Consider the following 19756-nt stretch of genomic DNA (forward strand, 5'->3'; position numbering starts at 1 on the left):
GATTGAACTCTTTGGCCTGAATGCCAAGCGTCACGTCTGGAGGAAACCTGGCACCATCCCTACGGGGAAGAATGGTGGTGGCAGCATCATGCTGTGGGGTTGTTTTTCAGCGGCAGGGACTGGGAGACTAGTCAGGATCGAGGGAAAGATGAACGGAGCAAAGTACAGAGAGATCCTTGATGAAAACCTGCTCTAGAGCTCTCAGGACCTCAGACTGGGGTGAAGGTTCACCTTCCAACAGGACAACGACCCTAAGCACACAGCCAAGACAACGCTGGAGTGGCTTCGGGACTAGTCTCTGAATGTCCTTGAGTGGCCCAGCCAGAGCCCGGACTTGAACCCGATCTAACATCTCTGGAGAGACCTGAAAATAGCTGTGCAGCAACGCTCCCCATCCAACCTGACAGAGCTTGAGAGGATATGTAGAGAAGAATGGGAGAAACTCCCTAAATACAGGTGTGCCAAGCTTGTAGCCTCATTCACAAGAAGACTCAATGCTGTAATCGCTGCCAAAGGTGCTTCAACAAAGTACTGGGTAAAGGGTCTGAATACTTATGTAAATGTGATATTTCCGTTTTTTTATTTTGTATAAATTAGCAAACAAATCTAAAAACCTGTTTTTGCTTTGTCATTACGGGGTATTGTGTGTAGATTGATGAAGGGGAAAAAACTATTTTATAAATTTTTGAATAAAGCTGTAACATAACAAAATGTGAAAAAAGTCAAGTGGTCTGAATACTTTCTGAAGTAAGAAAAACAAACGCGCGCACCTGGCAGCGCTGAACAAGGCCGATGTGAGTTTGCTCGCCACAGCCAGAGCCACATGGGAGAGGAGAGGCTGGGAGCTACCCTGGAGAGAGAGAGAGAGAAAAACAATATATTCTGACTGGACATTTTGTGCTGCTTTGGTGGAAATCTCTGCTCTGTCTACAGCAAAATAAGGTAATCCGGTCCGAGGGAGGTTTGACTTTGGGGGGGGGTAATAACACTTCAGGTCACTCTTGAACATATAAAACTACATAGAAAGTATGTAGAAATGATAATGGACCTAATAACTGCACTTTTTCAAAATAACGTCCCTCCACTTAATTTAGAAATCCTGATGTGGCCCTCGAGCCAAAATTATTGCCCATCCCTGGTCTAGAAGGAATAGGAAAGTCAAAAGTCGCTTCTACTGGTCTGAACTAATGCCGACTTTCTAATTAAAGAGTAACTACCATTCTCTCAGGGAGATAAACAGACATGCATGAGGTGAGAAAAAGATGGGCAGACAGACACAAACACACACCTCTATGGCGTAGTAGAAGCCTGTGTAGGGTCCTCCCCCCACAGTTATGTACTGACTCATGGCAGGGGGGCTGCCCTTCACAGAGGCATGGAAACCCCCCAGGATAGACGCATTCTTCATCTGGTCAAACACACACAGTGTCATTATACCTGGGGAGGGAGGGATGGAGAGAGAGCATTGTTACAATGGAGAACATAGTGCATTCAGTAAGTATTCAGACCCCTTGACTCCTTCCACATTTTGTTACGTTACAGCCTTATTCTAAAATTGATTAAATAATTTTTTTCCTCATCAATCTACACAATACCCCATAATGACAAAGCAAAAACAGGTTTTTAGATTTTTTTGCTAATTTATAAAAAATACAAAACTGAAATATCACATTTACCTAAGTATTCAGACCCTTTACTCAGTCCTTTGTTGAAGCACCTTTGGCAGCGATTACAGCCTCGAATCTTCTTGGGTATGACGCTACAAGCTTGGCACACCTGTATTTGGGGAGTTTCTCCCGTTCTTCTCTGCAGATCCTCTCAAGCTCCGTCAGGTTGGATGGGGAGCGTTCCTGCACAGCTATTTTCAGGTCTCTCCAGAGATGTTCGATCAGGTTCAAGTCCGGGCTCTGGCTGGGCCACTCAAGGACATTCAGAGACTTGTCCCGAAGCCACTCCTGCGTTGTCTTGGCTGCGTGCTTAGGGTCGTTGTCCTGTTGGAAGGTGAACCGTCGCCCCAGTCTGAGGTCCTGAGTGCTCTGGAGCAGGTTTTCATCAAGGATCTCTCTGTACTTTTCTCCGTTCATCTTTGCCTCGATCCTGGCAAGTCTCCCAGTCCCTGAAAAACATCCCCATAGCATGATGGTGCCAGGTTTCCTCCAGACGTGACACTTGGCATTCAGGCCAAAGAGTTCAATCTTGGTTTCATCAGACAAGATAATCTTGTTTCTCATGGTCTGAGAGTTTTTAGGTGCCTTTTGGCAAACTCCAAGCGGGCCATCATGTGCCTTTTACTGTCTTCCGTCTGGCCACTCTACCATAAAGGCCTGATTGGTGGAGTGCTGCAGAGATGGTTGTCCTTCTGGAAGGTTCTCCCATATCCAGAGAGGAACTCTAGAGCTCTGTCAGAATGACCATCGGGTTCTTGGTCACCTCCCTGACCAAGGCCCTTCTCCCCCGATAGCTCAGTTTGGCCGGGCGGCCAGCTCTAGGAAGAGTCTTGGTGGTTCCAAACTTCTTCCATTTAAGAATGATGGAGGCCACTGTGTTCTTGGGGACCTTCAATGCTGCAGAAATGTTTTGGTACCCTTCCCAAGATCTGTGTCTTGATACAATCCTTTCTCGGAGCTCTACGGACAATTCCTTCGACCTCATGACTTGGTTTTTACGCTGACCTGCACTGTCAACTGTGGGACCTTAGATAGACAGGTGTGTGTATTTCCAAATCATGTCCAATCAATTGAATATACCACAGGTGGACTCCAATCAAGTTGTCGAAAACATCAAGGATGATCAATGGAAACAGGATGCACCTGATCTCAAAGGGTCTGAATATGCAAACATTCCTAAAAACATTTTTTCGCTTTATCATTATGGGGTATTGTGTGTAGATTGCTGAGGAACTTTCTTTATTTAATCAATTTTAGAATAAGGCTGTAACGTAACAAAATGTGGAAAAAGTCAAGGGGTCTGAATACTTTCCGAAGCCACTGTAGCTACACTTTCACCGTCTTTCAACCAGTATCCATGATTTTCTCCACCTTCTGCTCGCCATGCTCCTGCCTAGGGCTGTGGCGGTGATGACATTTTGTCAGCCGGTGATAATTAAAATAAGCACATTTAGCATCTCCTGGCTTACAAGCCACTGATGCAGACCTTTGGAACATCTACATTTTAAAAAGTCTAATAAATCCATGTAATATAGCCAACACCATCACAATAAATCCATTATTTATTTTAGACAGGTCTAAAGAAACATGATATGAAGAAAATGTAGTCTATTTCAGAAGAACAAAATAGCATACTCTGAGTTGTCCTTATGTTAGGCCCTGATCTGGCTATGCCATATGGCTGTGGGCTACACTAGTTCATTTAGCAGACAAGATTTGCTTGGAATTCCATGGCATTATTTTATACGAAGAATACAATTGAACATTGCTGAATAAAATAGAAATTATATTTTCTTCAAACGATTTGAGGGAGTGCGCACATGCAGCTATTCTGTGTTGAGCGGTTATCAAAAAAAGTAGGTACTCCTATATGCTTAATTTAGAGTTATTTATGTAACTTTAGTTGTGATACAAACGTTGGGCTATATGTTTTGATTTTTAATACATTCTAAGGCTACATGATGCGACTTTTTTCAAATCATCATTAGTCACATGAAAGGCATGAGCTCTGCTTTGTTTTTTTGTGCAGGCTGCACACACTTCATCAGTCTCTCATTCACAGTTTGACAAACACTTGATAATGCCTCGAATTTCCCGGCTGCATCCCCTTTGTGTGGCCATAATGTCCCCTAAAAAGAATCCATGCCTTTTGCGGCCAGTGGCTGTTGTGCCCTTGGGCTGAATATAATAATTATAATTCCCTTCTCCCGGCTGCGTGCCAAAGTACCTCTCACTCACATGGCTCTCAGTCAAGTGATCAGGTCTTTCTCACAGGCTACAATTGAAGACCGACACATCGGGGACGCAACTGCGCGCGTCCTTATCCAATTCCGAGGTCATATTGAAGATATTGGAAGAACTGTCCACATTTACTTTTTGTCAACCAACAAGATGAGTAGGCCTAACGAACAGCAAAAGCACTAGCATATGTAAATCTACTATCCCCCATAGTACAAAAGTTGACCTATTCTATTCTGTGTGAGAAATAAATATTCCAAACATAGTCTGGGACAGTTGTGGGATGCAATAGATCCCGAATTAATACAACCACCAGCATCAAAACACCTGTTTTAAGCAATAAGCCTGACGCAACAGATGAGAATGTTTAGCTTTTAAAATGTTGAAAAACTATTAGGCTATTTCTTCAAATTACAAGCGCAGCAATGCGCACACGGCAGTAGGCTATAAGCGCGAATGTTCAATTAGCAGGAAAACCCCATTCTCAAAAGTGACCACAAATGCGATTATGCATGTATGGTTTTATTATAAAGGTGCATTTTTATTGTGAAAATTATCTTCCCCAAACATGAAACTCATGCGCTGCGTATGTATGCCAGTTACACCCGTTGTAAAGCGGATTAATGTGCTTCATTTTAAGAAGTTATTTGGCCACTTTAGTTGTCATACAAACCTTATCAAAACATATATAGTGGCTTGCGAAAGTATTCACCCCCCTTGGCATTTTTCCTATTTTGTTGCCTTACAACCTGGAATTAAAATGGATTTTGGGGGGGTTTGTATCATTTGATTTACACAACATGCCTACCACTTTGAAGATGCAAAATATTTTTTGTTGTGAAAAAACAAGAAATAAGACAAAAAAACAGAACTTGAGCATGCATAACTATTCACCCCCCCAAAGTCAATACTTTGTAGAGCCACCTTTTGCAGCAATTACAGCTGCAAGTCTCTTGGGGTATGTCTCTATAAGCTTGGCACATCTAGCCACTGGGATTTTTGCCTATTCTTGAAGGCAAAACTGCTCCAGCTCCTTCAAGTTGGATGGGTTCCGCTGGTGTACAGCAATCTTTAAGTCACAGATTCTCAATTGGATTGAGGTCTGGGCTTTGACTAGGCCATTCCAAGACATTTAAATGTTTCCCCTTAAACCACTCGAGTGTTGCTTTAGCAGTATGCTTAGGGTCATTGTCCTGCTGGAAGGTGAACCTCCGTCCCAGTCTCAAATCTCTGGAAGACAAACGGGTTTCCCTCAAGAATTTCCCTGTATATAGTGCCATCCATCGTTCCTTCAATTCTGACCAGTTTCCCAGTCCCTGCCGATGAAAAACATCCCCACAGCATGATGCTGCCACCACCATGCTTCACTGTGGGGATGGTGTTCTCGGGGTGATGAGAGGTGTTGGGTTTGCGCCAGACATAGCGTTTTCCTTCATGGCCCAAAAGCTCAATTTTAGTCTCATCTGACCAGAGTACCTTCTTCCATATGTTTGGGGAGTCTCCCACATGGCTTTTGGCAAACACCAAATGTGTTTGCTTATCATTTTCTTTAAGCAATGGCTTTTTTCTGGCCACTCTTCTGTAATTTATTTATTTTATTTCACCTTTATTTAACCAGGTAAACCAGTTGAGAACAAGTTCTCATTTACAACTGCGACCTGGCCAAGATAAAGCAAAGCAATGCGATAAAAACAACAACACAGAGTTACATATGGGGTAAAACAAAACAAAGTCAAAAATACAACAGAAATACATATAATATACAGTGTGCAAATTTAGCAAGTTATGGAGGTAAGGCAATAAAATAGGCTATAGTGCAAAATAATTACAATTTAGTATTAACACTGAGATGATGTGCAAATAGAGATACTGGGGTACAAATGAGCAAAATAAATAACAATATAGGGATGAGGTAGTTGGGCGGGCTAATTTCAGATGGGCTGTGTACAGGTGCAGTGATCGGTAAGGTGCTCTGACAACTGATGCTTAAAGTTAGTGAGGGAGATAAGTGTCTCCAGCTTCAGAGATTTTTGCAATTTGTTCCAGTCATTGGCAGCAGAGAACTGGAAGGAATTGCGGCCAAAGGAGGTGTTGGCTTTGGGGATGACCAGTGAGATATACCCGCTGGAGCGCAGACTACGGGTGGGTGTTGCTATGGTGACCAATGAGCTAAGATAAGGCGGGGATTTGCCTAGCAGTGATTTATAGATGGCCTGGAGCCAGTGGGTTTGGCGACGAATATGTAGTGAGGACCAGCCAACAAGAGCGTACAGGTCACAGTGGTGGGTATTATATGGGGCTTTGGAGACAAAACGGATGGCACTGTGATAGACAACATCCAATTTGCTGAGTAGAGTGTTGGAGGCTATTTTGTAAATGACATCGCCGAAGTCAAGGATCGGTAGGATAGTCAGTTTTACGAGGGCATGTTTGGCAGCATGAGTGAAGGAGGCTTTGTTGCGAAATAGGAAACCGATTCTAGATTTAACTTTGGATTGGAGATTCTTAATGTGAGTCTGGAAGGAGAGTTTACAGTCTAACCAGACACCTAGATATTTGTAGTTGTCCACATACTCTAGGTCAGACCCGTCTAGAGTAGTGATTCTAGTCGGGTGGGCGGGTGCAAGCAGCGTTCGGTTGAAGAGCATGCATTTAGTTTTACTAGTGTTTAAGAGCAGTTGGAGGCTACTGAAGGAGTGTTGTATGGAATTGAAGCTCGTTTGGAGGTTTGTTAACACAGTGTCCAATGAAGGGCCAGATGTATACAAAATGGTGTCGTCTGCGTAGAGGTGGATCTGAGAGTCACCAGCAGCAAGAGCCGTACACTCTGTGGAGTGTACGGCTTAAAGTGGTCCTATGGACAGATACTCCAATCTCCGCTGTGGAGCTTTGCAGCTCCTTGAGGGTTATCTTTGGTCTCTTTGTTGCCTCTGAATAATGCCCTCCTTGCCTGGTCCGTGAGTTTTGGTAGGCGGCCCTCTCTTGGCAGGTTTGTTGTGGTGCCATATTCTTTCAATTTTTTCATAATGGATTTAATTGTGCTCCATGGGATGTTCAAAGTTTCAGATATTTTTTTATAACCCAACCCTGATCTGTACTTCTCCACAAGGAGAGCTCCTTGGTCTTCATGGTGCCCCTTGCTTAGTGGTGCCCCTTGCTTAGTGGTGTTGCAGACTCTGGGGCTTTTCAGAACAGGTGTATACACTGAGATCATGTGACAGATCATGTGACACTTCGATTGCACACAGGTGGACTTTATTTAACTAATTATGTGACTTCTGAAGGTAATTGGTTGCACCAGATGTTATTTAGGGGCTTCATAGCAAAGGGGGTGAATACATATGCACACAGTACTTTTCCGTTATTTACTTTTTGGAATTTTTTGAAACAAGTAATTTTTTTCATTTCACTTCACCAATTTGGACTTTTGTGTATGTCCATTAAATGAAATCCAAATATAAATCCATTTAAATTACAGGTTGTAATGCAACAAAATAGGAAAAACACCAAGGGGGATGAATACTTTTGCAAGGCACTGTAGGCCTATGGGCTAGGCTACATGAGGCGTTGACTATGATTTGAAAAATTCTGGGAAAAAAGCATGCGCTGTTTGCCTTAAGCTGGGCATCATTCACAAGTGATAGGCTAATATTGTCACCCATCAAAATATTATTGATTTAATCTTGTCTTTACATCAAATCAAATCAAATCAAATCTTATTGGTCACATGCGCCGAATACAACAGGTGCAGACATTACAGTGAAATGCTTACTTACAGCCCTTAACCAACAGTGCATTTATTTTAAACAAAAAAAGTAAGAATAAAACAACAACAAAAAAAGTGTTGAGAAAAAAAGAGCAGAAGTAAAATAAAGTGACAGTAGGGAGGCTATATATACAGTAAAATAAAGTGACAGTAGGGAGGCTATATATACAGGGGGGTACCGTTGCAGAGTCAATGTGCGGGGGCACCGGCTAGTTGAGGTAGTTGAGGTAATATGTACATGTGGGTAGAGTTAAAGTGACTATGCATAAATACTTAACAGAGTAGCAGCAGCGTAAAAAGGATGGGGTGGGGGGGCAGTGCAAATAGTCCGGGTAGCCATGATTAGCTGTTCAGGAGTCTTATGGCTTGGGGGTAGAAGCTGTTGAGAAGTCTTTTGGACCTAGACTTGGCACTCCGGTACCGCTTGCCGTGCGGTAGCAGAGAGAACAGTCTATGACTAGGGTGGCTGGAGTCTTTGACAATTTTGAGGGCCTTCCTCTGACACCGCCTGGTATAGAGGTCCTGAATGGCAGGAAGCTTTGCCCCAGTGATGTACTGGGCCGTACGCACTACCCTCTGTAGTGCCTTGCGGTCAGAGGCCAAGCAGTTGCCATACCAGGCGGTGATGCAACCAGTCAGGATGCTCTCGATGGTGCAGCTGTAGAATTTTTTGAGGATCTGAGGACCCATGCCAAATCTTTTTAGTCTCCTGAGGGGGAATAGGCTTTGTCGTGCCCTCTTCACGACTGTCTTGGTGTGTTTGGACCATGATAGTTCGTTGGTGGACACCAAGGAACTTGAAGCTCTCAACCTGTTCCACTACAGCCCCGTCGATGAGAATGGGGGCGTGCTCAGTCCTCTTTTTTTTCCTGTAGTCCACAATCATCTCCTTTGTCTTGGTCACGTTGAGGGAGAGGTTGTTGTCCTGGCACCACACGGCCAGATCTCTGACCTCCTCCCTATAGGCTGTCTCATCGTTGTCGGTGATCAGGCCTACCACTGTTGTGTCGTCGGCAAACTTAATGATGGTGTTGGAGTCGTGCCTGGCCATGCAGTCATGGGTGAACAGAGAGTACAGGAGGGGACTGAGCACGCACCCCTGAGGGGCCCCCGTGTTGAGGATCAGTGTGGCAGATGTGTTGTTACCTACCCTTACCACCTGGGGGCGGCCCGTCAGGAAGTCCAGGATCCAGTTGCAGAAGGAGGTGTTTAGTCCCAGGATCCTTAGCTTAGTGATGAGCTTAGAGGGCACTATGGTGTTGAATGCTGAGCTGTAGTCAATGAATAGCATTCTCACGTAGGTGTTCCTCTTGTCCAGGTGGGAAAGGGCAGTGTGGAGTGCGATAGAGATTGCATCATCTGTGGATCTGTTGGGGCGGTATGCAAATTGGAGTGGGTCTAGGGTTTCTGGGATTATGCTGTTGATGTGAGCCATGACCAGTCTTTCAAAGCACTTCATGGCTACAGACGTCAGTGCTACGGGTCGGTAGTCATTTAGGCAGGTTATCTTAGAGTTCTTGGGCACGGGGACTATGGTGGTCTGCTTGAAACATGTTGGTATTACAGACTCAGTCAGGGACATGTTGAAAATGTCAGTGAAGACACTTGCCAGTTGGTCAGCACATGCTCGGAGTACACGTCCTGGTAATCCGTCTGGCCCTGCGGCCTTGTGAATGTTGACCTGCTTAAAAGTCTTACTCACATCGGCTACGGAGAGCGTGATCACATAGTCATCCGGGAACAGCTGGTGCTCTCATGCATGCTTCAGTGTTGCTTGCCTCGAAGCGAGCATAGAAGTGGTTTAGCTCGTCTGGTAGGCTTGTGTCACTGGGCAGCTCGCGGCTGTGCTTCCCTTTGTAGTCTGTAATAGTTTTCAAGCCCTGCCACATCCGACGAGCGTCAGAGCCAGTGTAGTATGATTCAATCTTAGACCTGTATTGACTCTTTGCCTGTTTGATGGTTCGTCGGAGGTCATAGCGGGATTTCTTATAAGCGTCCGGGTTAGAGTCCCTTCCTTGAATATACTAAATAATATACTAAATATACTAAATAATATGTGTGAAATTTGTTTTGATTTAGAATGGCCCATTATCATGCACCTGTCTCGAAACAGGGGCAGCGGAAAACAATACATGTAATCTATGCACTTAAATAGCGAATGGAGGAAGCTTTTCCGTGGTTCATTTTCATGGCAGCCAGGTAGGCTATACTCCTGTTTTAAAGAGAAGCAATGTGCTTAATATGAGGAAAGTTGAGAAATAAATATAGTAGGCCTAGCCTATAGAAAGCTGATGGGATCCTCTTTTTAATAGAGCCCATCACTCTGTTTTCTCACGCAATTGGATAGCCTATAGAAATGTTGCGCAACATCAGCTCATGGGCTCTCATGAAGTGTTTGATTTTCACTGACATTTGCATTGATATCAGAGTGATTAGAGGGACAATACAGTGCTGAGTACCAGGCAGTTATCAAGTTTGTTAGGCTACTAATGACCATCAGCAGCATCAGAGCTTGGAGAAGCCTAATTACCGTGACATTTTTAAATTTTTTAAATTTTAGTCATTTAGCAAACGGTCACCAGGAATTTGACTGCCGTCAAGACTCGTGACTGCCGGTGTGGCGGTAATACGGTCACCAAACAGCCCTACTCCTGCCCACTCCCTGTCCTCCTTCCTCCAGCGCCCCCACTCCCTGTGCCCATCCATCCATCCATCCATCATATGACCCTCCCTCCTTGACTCGCTCACCCACGCTGCTGTGGTCTACGATGGCGTCCATATCCTGTAGACCCCACTTCTTATAGGCCAGAGGAGGAGGCTGGACCACTTCACTGCCTGCTGCCGCGGCTGACGAGTGGGGGGAGGGGTAAATCACAGAAAGTTAGGGATAATGAGAAAGAGATTAAGGAAGAGAGGGTTGACAGAGGAAGAGGAGATGAGGGAAAGAGTTGAATAAATGGTGTGGAATGACAGTATATATCACATCAAGCCACAATACGCAAATAAATACTACATGTACTATACTAAGTGTCAAAGACTAGCTTTTGTGTAGGTGTCAGTACCTGCATCCTTTCTGGCAAACTCTGTCAACCCAGCCAGCAAATGGAGAAGTTGGTTCTATTAAACATCATGTAACCTTTATAGCACAATTACTGTGGTACTACAACTAGTTTTACAACCAATACTATCTCCTATTACTAACACTAACATACAGTGCTGTGAAAAAGTATTTGCCCACTTTCTAATTTTCTCTACTTTTGCATATTTTTGATACTGAATGTTATCAGATCTTCAACCAAAACCTAATACTAGATAAAGGGAACCTGAGTGTACAAATAACACAACAATGACATACTTATTTCATGTATTTCATAAACAAAGTTATGCAATACTCAATGCCCCTATGTGAAAAAGTAATTGCCCCCCTACACTCAATAACTGGTTGTGCCACCTTCAGCTGCAATGACTCCAACCAAACGCTTCCTGTAGTTGTTGATCAGTCTCTCACATCGCTGTGGAGGAATTTTGTCCCACTCTTCCATGCAGAACTGCTTTAACTCAGCGACATTTGTGGGTTTTCAAGCATGAACTGCTCGTTTCAAGTCCTGCCACAACATCTCAATTGGGATTAGGTCTGGACTTTGACTAGGCCATTCCAAAACTTCAAATGTGTTGCTTTTTAGCCATTTTCACATAGACTTGATTTGTGTGTTTTGGATCATTGTCTTGCTGCATGACCCAGCTGCCTGGCGAAAACCTTACTGCATTCCACAGTAAGAACCTTATATCAATGGTCAAGCATGGTGTTGGTAGTGTGATGGTTTGGGGATGCTTTGTTGCCTTAAGACCTGGACAACTTGCCTTAATAGAAGGAACCATAAATTCTGCTCTGTATCAGAGAATTCTACAGGAGAATGTCAGGCCATCCGTCTGTGAGCTGAAGCTGAAGTTTTGAAATGGTCTAGTCAAAGTCCAGACATAATCCCAATTGAGATGTTGTGGCAGGACTTGTAACTAGCAGTTCATGCTTGAAAACCCACAAATGATGCGGAGTTAAAGCAGTTCTGCATGTAAGAGTGGGCCAAAATGTATCCACAGCGATGTGAGAGACTGATCAACAACTACAGGAAGCATTTGGTTGCAGTCATTGCAGCTAAAGGTGGCACAATCAGTTATTGAGTGTAAGGGGGCAATGACTTCTTCACACAGGGGAATTGGGTGTTCCAAAACTTTGTTAATTAAATAAATAAAATAAGTATCAATTCGTTTTGTTATTTGTAAACTCAGGTTACCTTTAACTAATATTAGGTTTTGGTTGAAGATCTGATAACATTCACTATAAAATATAGAGAAAATCAGAAAAGGGGCAAATACTTCTTCCCTGCACTGTACCGCTACTGCTACTACAGTACCTCAACAGACACAAAACACACACAGAGAGCAGTACCTCGAGCCACCTGGTTTCTGCAGGCGCGTAGAGACTGGAAGAGGCTGAAGCCATCAATAGTGACCAGGGCTGCTGGGTAAAGTATGCTCAGCTCTTCATGCTTAGAGAGAGAGAGAGAGGGAAAGACAGAGAGATTCATAAATACAAAGTGTCATCAAGGGAACCTTGATACCCAGGCCCAGACAGCTGTCAGTGTTTCGATGTGTGCTACAGCCGTACCTGCTCGGTGACACCGGGGTGGCGGGGGATCTCGTAGGTGCGACACTTGAGCCTCAGGACAGGATCCTCATTCAACAGCTGGGCTAGGAGTAGGACCCCACTCTGACAAACACACACAACGCCACTGTTAGAATAACACTACCACACCAGCCAGACTTCCTGGTAACAAGTCAATGCTGCTGTGCTGTACCTCTGTGTAGAAGCGGACATAGCCAGATGAGAAGCCCACAACGATACAGGTCCAGTCTGGCCGACCTGTGGAACTCCTGAACACACACAGACAGACACACAGACAGACAGACAGAGAGAGAGAGAGAAAATACTCATCATTAGAACACAAACTTACATACACACATTGATACAGTGCCTTGCAAAAGCATTCATCCCCCTTGGCGTTTTTCCTATTTTGTTGCATTACAACCTGTAATTTAAATTGATTTTTATTTGGATTTCATGTAATGGACATACACAAAATAGTCCAAATTGGTGAAGTGAAATGAAAAAAATAACAGAAAAGTGGTGCGTGCACATGTATTCACCCCCTTTGCTATGAAGCCCCTAAATAACATCTGGTGCAACCAATTACCTTCAGAAGTCACATAATTAGTTAAATAAAGTCCACCTGTGTGTAATATAAGTGTCACATGATCTGTCACATGATCTCAGTATATATACACCTGTTCTGAACGGCCCCAGAGTCTGCAACACCACTAAGCAAGGGGCACCACCAAGCAAGCGGCACCATGAAAACCAAGGAGCTCTCCAAACAGGTCAAGGACAAAGTTGTGGAGAAGTACAGATCAGGGTCGGGTTATAAAAAAATATCTGAAACTTTGAACATCCCACAGAGCACCATTAAATCCATTATTTAAAAATGGAAAGAATATGGCACAACAACAAACCTGCCAAGAGACGGCCGCCCACCAAAACTCACAGACCAGGCAAGGAGGGCATTATTCAGAGAGGCAACAAAGAGACCAAAGATAACCCTGAAGGAGCTGCAAAGCTCCACAGCGGAGATTGGAGTATCTGTCCATAGGACCACTTTAAGCCGTACACTCCGCTGAGCTGGGCTTTACGGAAGAATGGCCAGAAAAAAAGCCATTGCTTAAAGAAAATGATAAGCAAACACGTTTGGTGTTCGCCAAAAGGCATGTGGGAGACTCCCCAAACATATGGAAGAAGGTACTCTGGTCAGATGAGACTAAAATTGAGCTTTTTGGCCATCAAGGTAAACGCTATGTCTGGCGCAAACCCAACACCTCTCATCACCCTAAGAACACCATCCCCACAGTGAAGCATGGTGGTGGCAGCATCATGCTGTGGGGATGTTTTTCTAATCAAATAAAATGTTATTTGTCACATACACGTGTTTAGCAGTTATAGCGGGTGTAGCAAAATGCTTGTGCTTCTAGCTCCGACAGTGTAGTAATATCTAACAATTTCACAACATATACCCAATACACACAAAACTAGTAAGGAATGGAATTTAAGAAAATATACATATATGGACAAGCAATGACAGAGCGGCATGGACTAAGATACAGTAGACTATTTTAGAATAGAATGCAGTATATACATATGAGATGAGTAGTGCAAGATATGTAAACATTATTAAAGTGACTAGTGTTCCATTTCTTAAAGTGGCCAGTGATTTCAATAGGCAGCAGCAGCCTCTAATGTGCTAGTGATGGCTATTTAACAGTCTGATGGCCTTGAGATAGAATGAAAAACAGCTTCTCTCGGTCCCAGCTTTGATGCACCTGTACTGATGTTTTTCATCAGCAGGGACTGGGAAACTGGTCAGAAATGAAGGAATGATGGATGGTGCTAAATACAGGAAAATTCTTGAGGGAAACCTGTTTCAGTCTTCCAGAGATTTGAGACTGGGACGGAGGTTCACCTTCCAGCAGGACAATGACCCTAAGCATACTGCTAAAGCAACACTCGAGTGGTTTAAGGGGAAACATTTAAATGTCTTGGAATGGCCTAGTCAAAGCCCAGACCTCAATCCAATTGAGAATCTGTGACTTAAAGATTGCTGTACACCAGCGGAACCCATCCAACTTGAAGGAGCTGGAGCAGTTTTGCCTTGAAGAATAGGAAAAAATCCCAGTGGCTAGATGTGCCAAGCTTATAGAGACATACCCCAAGAGACTTGCAGCTGTAATTGCTGCAAAAGCTGGCTCTACAAAGTATTGACTTTGGAAAAATGTCGGACACACTAGGTGGCTTACCTCTTCTGGCTGGCCAGAGGTATACAGATGACGCTGCTCACACTCTCCCTGTAAAGAGACAAACACACACACACACAGTGAATCTGGAATCTAATATTGTCTTCTTTCTGTGTCCTTTCCTCTCCTCACATTCTCTCAGTCTCACCCATTCCTCTCTCATTCATCCGCCCTTATGTTTCTTTCCCTCCTTACTCTCCCCCCTCCTCCCTCTGTTCTCTCCCCCCTCCTCCCTCTGTTCTCTCCCCCCCTCCTCCCTCTGTTCTCTCCCCCCTCCTGTTCTCTCCCCTGTTTTCAACCCCCCTTCTCTGTTCTCTCCCCCCCTCCTCCTCTGTTCTCTCCCCCCCTCCTCCTCTGTTCTCTCCCCCCCCCTCTGTTCTATCCCCCCCTCCTCCTCTGTTCTCTCCCCCTCCTCCTCCTCTGTTCTCTCCCCCTCCTCCTCCTCCCCTCCTCCTCCCCCCCTCCTCTGTTCTCTCTTCCCCCCTCCTCTGTTCTCTCCCCCTCCTCCTCTGTTCTCTCCCCTCCTCCTCCTCCTCTGTTCTCTCCCCTCCTCCTCCTCCTCTGTTCTCTCCCCTCCTCCTCCTCTGTTCTCTCTCCTCCTCCTCCTCTGTTCTCTCTCCTCCTCCTCCTCCTCTGTTCTCTCCCCTCCTCCTCCTCTGTTCTTCCCCCCTCCTCCTCTGTTCTCTCCCCCCTCCTCCTCTCTTCTCTCCCCCCTCCTCCTCTGTTCTCTCCCCCCTCTCTCCCCCCCTCCTCTCTCCCCCTCCTCCTCTGTTCTCTCCCCCCTCCTCCTCTGTTCTCTCCCCCCTCCTCCTCCCCCCTCCTCCTCTCTCCCCCCCCTCCTCTGTTCTCTCCCCCCCTCCTCCTCTGTTCTCTCCCCCCCTCCTCTGTTCTCTCCCCCCTCCTCCTCTGTTCTTCCCCCCCTCCTCCTCTGTTCTTCCCCCCCCTCCTCCTCTGTTCTTCCCCCCCTCCTCCTCTGTTCTTTCCCCCCTCCTCCTCTGTTCTTTCCCCCCTCCTCCTCTGTTTTCTCACCTCCTCCTCCTCCTCCTCTGTTCTCTCCCCCTCCTCTTCCTCCTCTGTTCTCTCCCCCCTCTCCTCCTCCTCTGTTCTCTCCCCCATCCTCCCCTGTTCTCTCCCCCCTCCTCCCCCCATTCTCTCACCCCTCCTCTGTGCTGAGAGTTCCACTCCAGGACACAGCCAGGGTCATCTCCTCTCGGCCTCCGTCATCTGTCCGCCACTTCGCTGCAGGAAAGGGGAGACAATGTCAACACACACCCCACCAACAGCAGTGTGTATGTGTCATTGGGGAGATGTTTATGCATTTGAGGACATTGACTTTGTCTCATCTAGCTTTAATAAGGGTAGAGTAGAGAGCGTTTGTTTGTGTGTGTGTGTGTGTGTACATTAACGTGCGTGTCTGTGTTTTGGGACACATACCTGAAAGAAACACAGCCTTGTGGTCTTTGGCAACGACCATCAGGTCTGAGCAGGGAGACAGAGACACCACACAGTCCTGCAGCCAGGGGGCGCTCACTGCAGCACTGTCCTCCTCCACCCCCTGAGGAACACAACACAACAGGACCAAACCTTATAGATCACAGAGGGCTATGGAAGGGTGCTGTCTGATTTAGGCTAATCTTTAGATGTTAAAGAAAATAAATAGTGTAAGAGACAGACAAACTGACCGTGGTGGTGCCACTGCCATCTTCTTTGGCCTCAGTGTTATCCCATGACCCCCAGTCTGAGTCATCCCAGGCCAGCTCATTCTCTGAGCGTGAGAGAGAGAGAGAGCAATCACAATTATTAGGAGGTGCAATCCAGAGTCAATTGTCAGTTAAAAATGTATGTGGTCCTTTGTAACTCAGTTGGTAGAGCATGGTGTATGTAACGCCAGGGTAGTGGGCAGGGGCGGTGTGTTCATTAGGGCGATATGGGGACGACGCACTCCCAAACGGGAAAAGGAAGGGATTTTTTTCTAATCAATTATATCACGGCAACAGTAGTTATCAGTGTTCTAATCTAGACGTCTGATCTGCCACTAAATGTCCAATCAGGCTAAAGTCGTGCTTCAAATGCCCCCCCCTTTTTGGGGCGATTTCAGTCTGGTTGAAAATCGCCCCAGAAGTCTCTCATAGACTCTCATGTAAAAAAAAATATTTTAAAATATCAGAGCTTTCAATACAATCTCTATGGGTTTCTGAGGGCTTGCACTTACGCGCTTTCGTCATACGTAACATAACCATGAACGTAACTAAGAAAAGAGCGGGTAGCAGCGTCAATCAATTCACGTACTACTATCAAGATGGCTAACGTTCAGTGCAACTCGATTGTCTCTTTGAAAGAAGTTCACATCAAAGACCATTCAAAAGCGAGCTACTGGAGTGTATGCTGGCGGTCATGAGGGAACATATTGTGGAGGAGGTGAAGTCGGCGAACTTCGTAGCTATCCAAGCTGACGAGACCACGGACGTTTCTACACAGACACAGCTGGTGCTTGTGCTGAGGTACATAGATAGCAACCACAAAGTGCAGGAGCGCTTTTTGAGTTCCTTCCCATCTCGGAATCAACCTCAGTCTCAATCGCCAGTGTGCTTTTGGAGAGACTGAACGGTATTTTTGCCGACTGACGAGAAAGTCAAACTGTGGTGCACTGGCACTGTACCAGGTTCTCATGAGCTACAACCTCCAGGAGACGTTCTCTGAGACTGTGACTCTGTTGAACATCCTCATAACTACTCCAATGACAACAGCTGAAGCTGAGAGATGTTTCTCAACTTTGACACGAGTTAAGACATTCCTGCGAAATTCAATGGGCCAGGAACGTCTGAATGCACTGGCCATGCTTTCCATGGAGAGGGAACTAGTCCTCAGCATGCCTGATTTCAATGAGAAAGTCATTGACCGCTTTGCTGCATTGAAAGAGAGAAGAGAACAGTTTCAGTACAAGTAATGTAGCCTCTCTCTCTCTTTGTCCCTCCCTGTCTGTCTCTTTAACACACACACGCCCAAATCAGTTCACAGTTGATGTTGTTTAAAATAGTTATTTTTCATTTTTAAAAAAGTTTAAAAAAAAAAAAATCTGTTCATGTTCATTTTTACAAATCTATACAATTGGCCAGAATATGGTTGTTCATATTTACAAATCTATACAATTGGCCAGAATATGGTTGTTCATTTTTACAAAGCCATACAGATAGCTGTGTTTACCTTTTCTATAAATTATTTTCAAATTCTGTTTTCAGGCAAAATGTCTATCACTGTTCATTTTCACAAATATATACAAGAGGGCAGAATATGGAAGTCTATAAAAATTTCTTATTACCAATAACTTGCATCAATGTTTTCAGTAGCCTCTATCAAAAGCTCCTGCTTGCTTGTTGTGAATTATGCTCAGGTGCACATATTTCCAATTCAACCATGAGGCAAAAAATGTGGTAAAAGCTCTTGTTGATCCTGCAATCTGAACAAATACCAAGATGCTGTATTTTCAGCTGATATTTCATTTGTTTATGGAAATGCATATTGTTTATGCAGTGTTGAGGAATGTGAAAGAACACCCTTGATTATTTTTACTGTGATAACTTATTTTGCTTTTGTAAGCCAACACTTTTGAGATCAGTCAATAAATGCTTCTGGCATTGACTTATATGCTGCCCCTGTCTTCATGTTGTTGCTGGACATATCTTTTTGAAAATGTGTGTAGGTCACCTAAATCATCAGAAAAATTGCCCCCCCTGAGAATTTTTTCAGGAGCCGCCACTGGTAGTGGGTTTGATTCCCGGGACAACCCATACGTAAAATGTGGCACACATGACTAAGTCGCTTTGGATAAAAGTGTCTGCTAAATGGCATATTATATTATAGTTAGTCTATAAAGCTGAACATTTATTCAAATCAGGTGATGCATGATACACACATCTTTGGGACTGGCAGGGCCAAACTAACAAAGAAGGCAGAGAGAAAGATGAGCATCAAGGACAAGAGACCTCCCCCGACCCAAAGAGAGAAAAGGAATGAAGTTGGAGATGCTATAAATATCAGTGAGTGGGAGGAGGAGAGAGATTGACAGAACTCGCATTGTCAGTGGGACTCCTGTTGCCATAGTCTGACTGTAACATGCATGTACAATGGCTCAGGGCTTTGAGTATGTTTATGTAAGTACGTATTCTTATGTGTGTGTCTTCCTTTGTCCAGCATCATGCAGTAATCTGTTCAGATGCCCTCCTGTAGGAATACTCATATGACAAAGGGCAAATCCCCCTCCCTCCCTCTCTTTCCATCCTCGTCTGCCTCCCGCTGGTACTGTAGCTCTCCAGCTCTTACCTTCACTACACCTTTAGCATATCAACTGCTATAATCTCTAATTGTATCATTCATGATGTGACAGGTCAAATATTTAAAGAGACATGTAGGTATAAGTGCATTCTTTACACCCCCTGGTGTTTCTAGCATTTAGAGCACTGGAACAAAAAGTGCGACTTCGAGAGCTGTCAGATTCTGCAAGCGTGAGATGACAAGTGACGTCGCCCATAGAACAAATTACAGTCTAATTTCCACTGGACTGTCAACAACACTATCTAGTTGTTGTGCAATTTGTGAACCATTATTCGGTCTCTATTTCCGACACACACACATTTTATACGACTATACAAGTATTAGGCAAATTATCATAGCTACTCGAACATTGCTGTTTGCAATCCTCGTCTCTTTTTGCGAAAGCAATCAAACAAGTTGGTCATAAACAGCCACTTATCTCGCCCAGAGCTGAGCGTTAGCTAGTTACCTGCTTTCTTGTCCTCTGAGGAAGGGTTGTTTTGCTGGTTCTGGAACAAGAACACCCGGACTGCTTTGAGTTCTTGGACCCGGCAGAACTCGAGCAGGCAGCAGGACATTTCGATCCCGTCCCGACCAGGCAGAGGGGATACAGATAATTAGCCAGCTAGGCTAACGTTAGCTAGCAGCTGCAGTCCAACGGGGAAACAACAACGTTGCAGTATGATGAAGTTAGCGCTAATCAAGAAGACAAGAGTCCTCAGGGATCCTTTGCGTTTAACTATGTATCGTTTCCAGGAATGTTGGTTTTTAAAAATAATGTACAGGCTGTTGCTGTCAGTGGTTTTCGTTAATATTTGCACCGTTTCGACCCTTTACTTTAAGTGTTTTGATGATGACCAATGACTGACTGTAT

General features: G+C 44.7%; 1 protein-coding gene across 4 annotated transcripts in view; it reads right to left on the minus strand.

The window, feature by feature from the left end:
• The window catches only part of LOC121539142 (rab3 GTPase-activating protein non-catalytic subunit), a 39396-nt gene extending 19646 nt beyond the window's left edge, over nt 1-19750 (minus strand). For 2 of the 4 annotated variants that reach the window (XM_041847418.2, XM_041847417.2), the window contains exons 1-11: nt 19352-19750; nt 16254-16336; nt 16006-16126; nt 15729-15810; nt 14575-14622; nt 12528-12603; nt 12338-12439; nt 12119-12218; nt 10420-10518; nt 1289-1437; nt 771-850 (exon numbers count right to left, since the gene is read on the minus strand). In XM_041847418.2, coding sequence (XP_041703352.1) covers nt 771-850; nt 1289-1437; nt 10420-10518; nt 12119-12218; nt 12338-12439; nt 12528-12603; nt 14575-14622; nt 15729-15810; nt 16006-16126; nt 16254-16336; nt 19352-19460 — 1049 coding nt within the window. In that variant the 5' untranslated portion in view covers nt 19461-19750. The remainder of the gene's footprint in view (nt 1-770; nt 851-1288; nt 1438-10419; nt 10519-12118; nt 12219-12337; nt 12440-12527; nt 12604-14574; nt 14623-15728; nt 15811-16005; nt 16127-16253; nt 16337-19351) is intronic. The other 2 variants (XM_041847419.2, XM_041847420.2) reach the window with 2 other exon arrangements.
• Nucleotides 19751-19756: the final 6 nt, after the last annotated feature.

This window comes from Coregonus clupeaformis, chromosome 25, assembly GCF_020615455.1.
Source record: "Coregonus clupeaformis isolate EN_2021a chromosome 25, ASM2061545v1, whole genome shotgun sequence".
Classification (NCBI taxonomy): domain Eukaryota; kingdom Metazoa; phylum Chordata; class Actinopteri; order Salmoniformes; family Salmonidae; genus Coregonus; species Coregonus clupeaformis.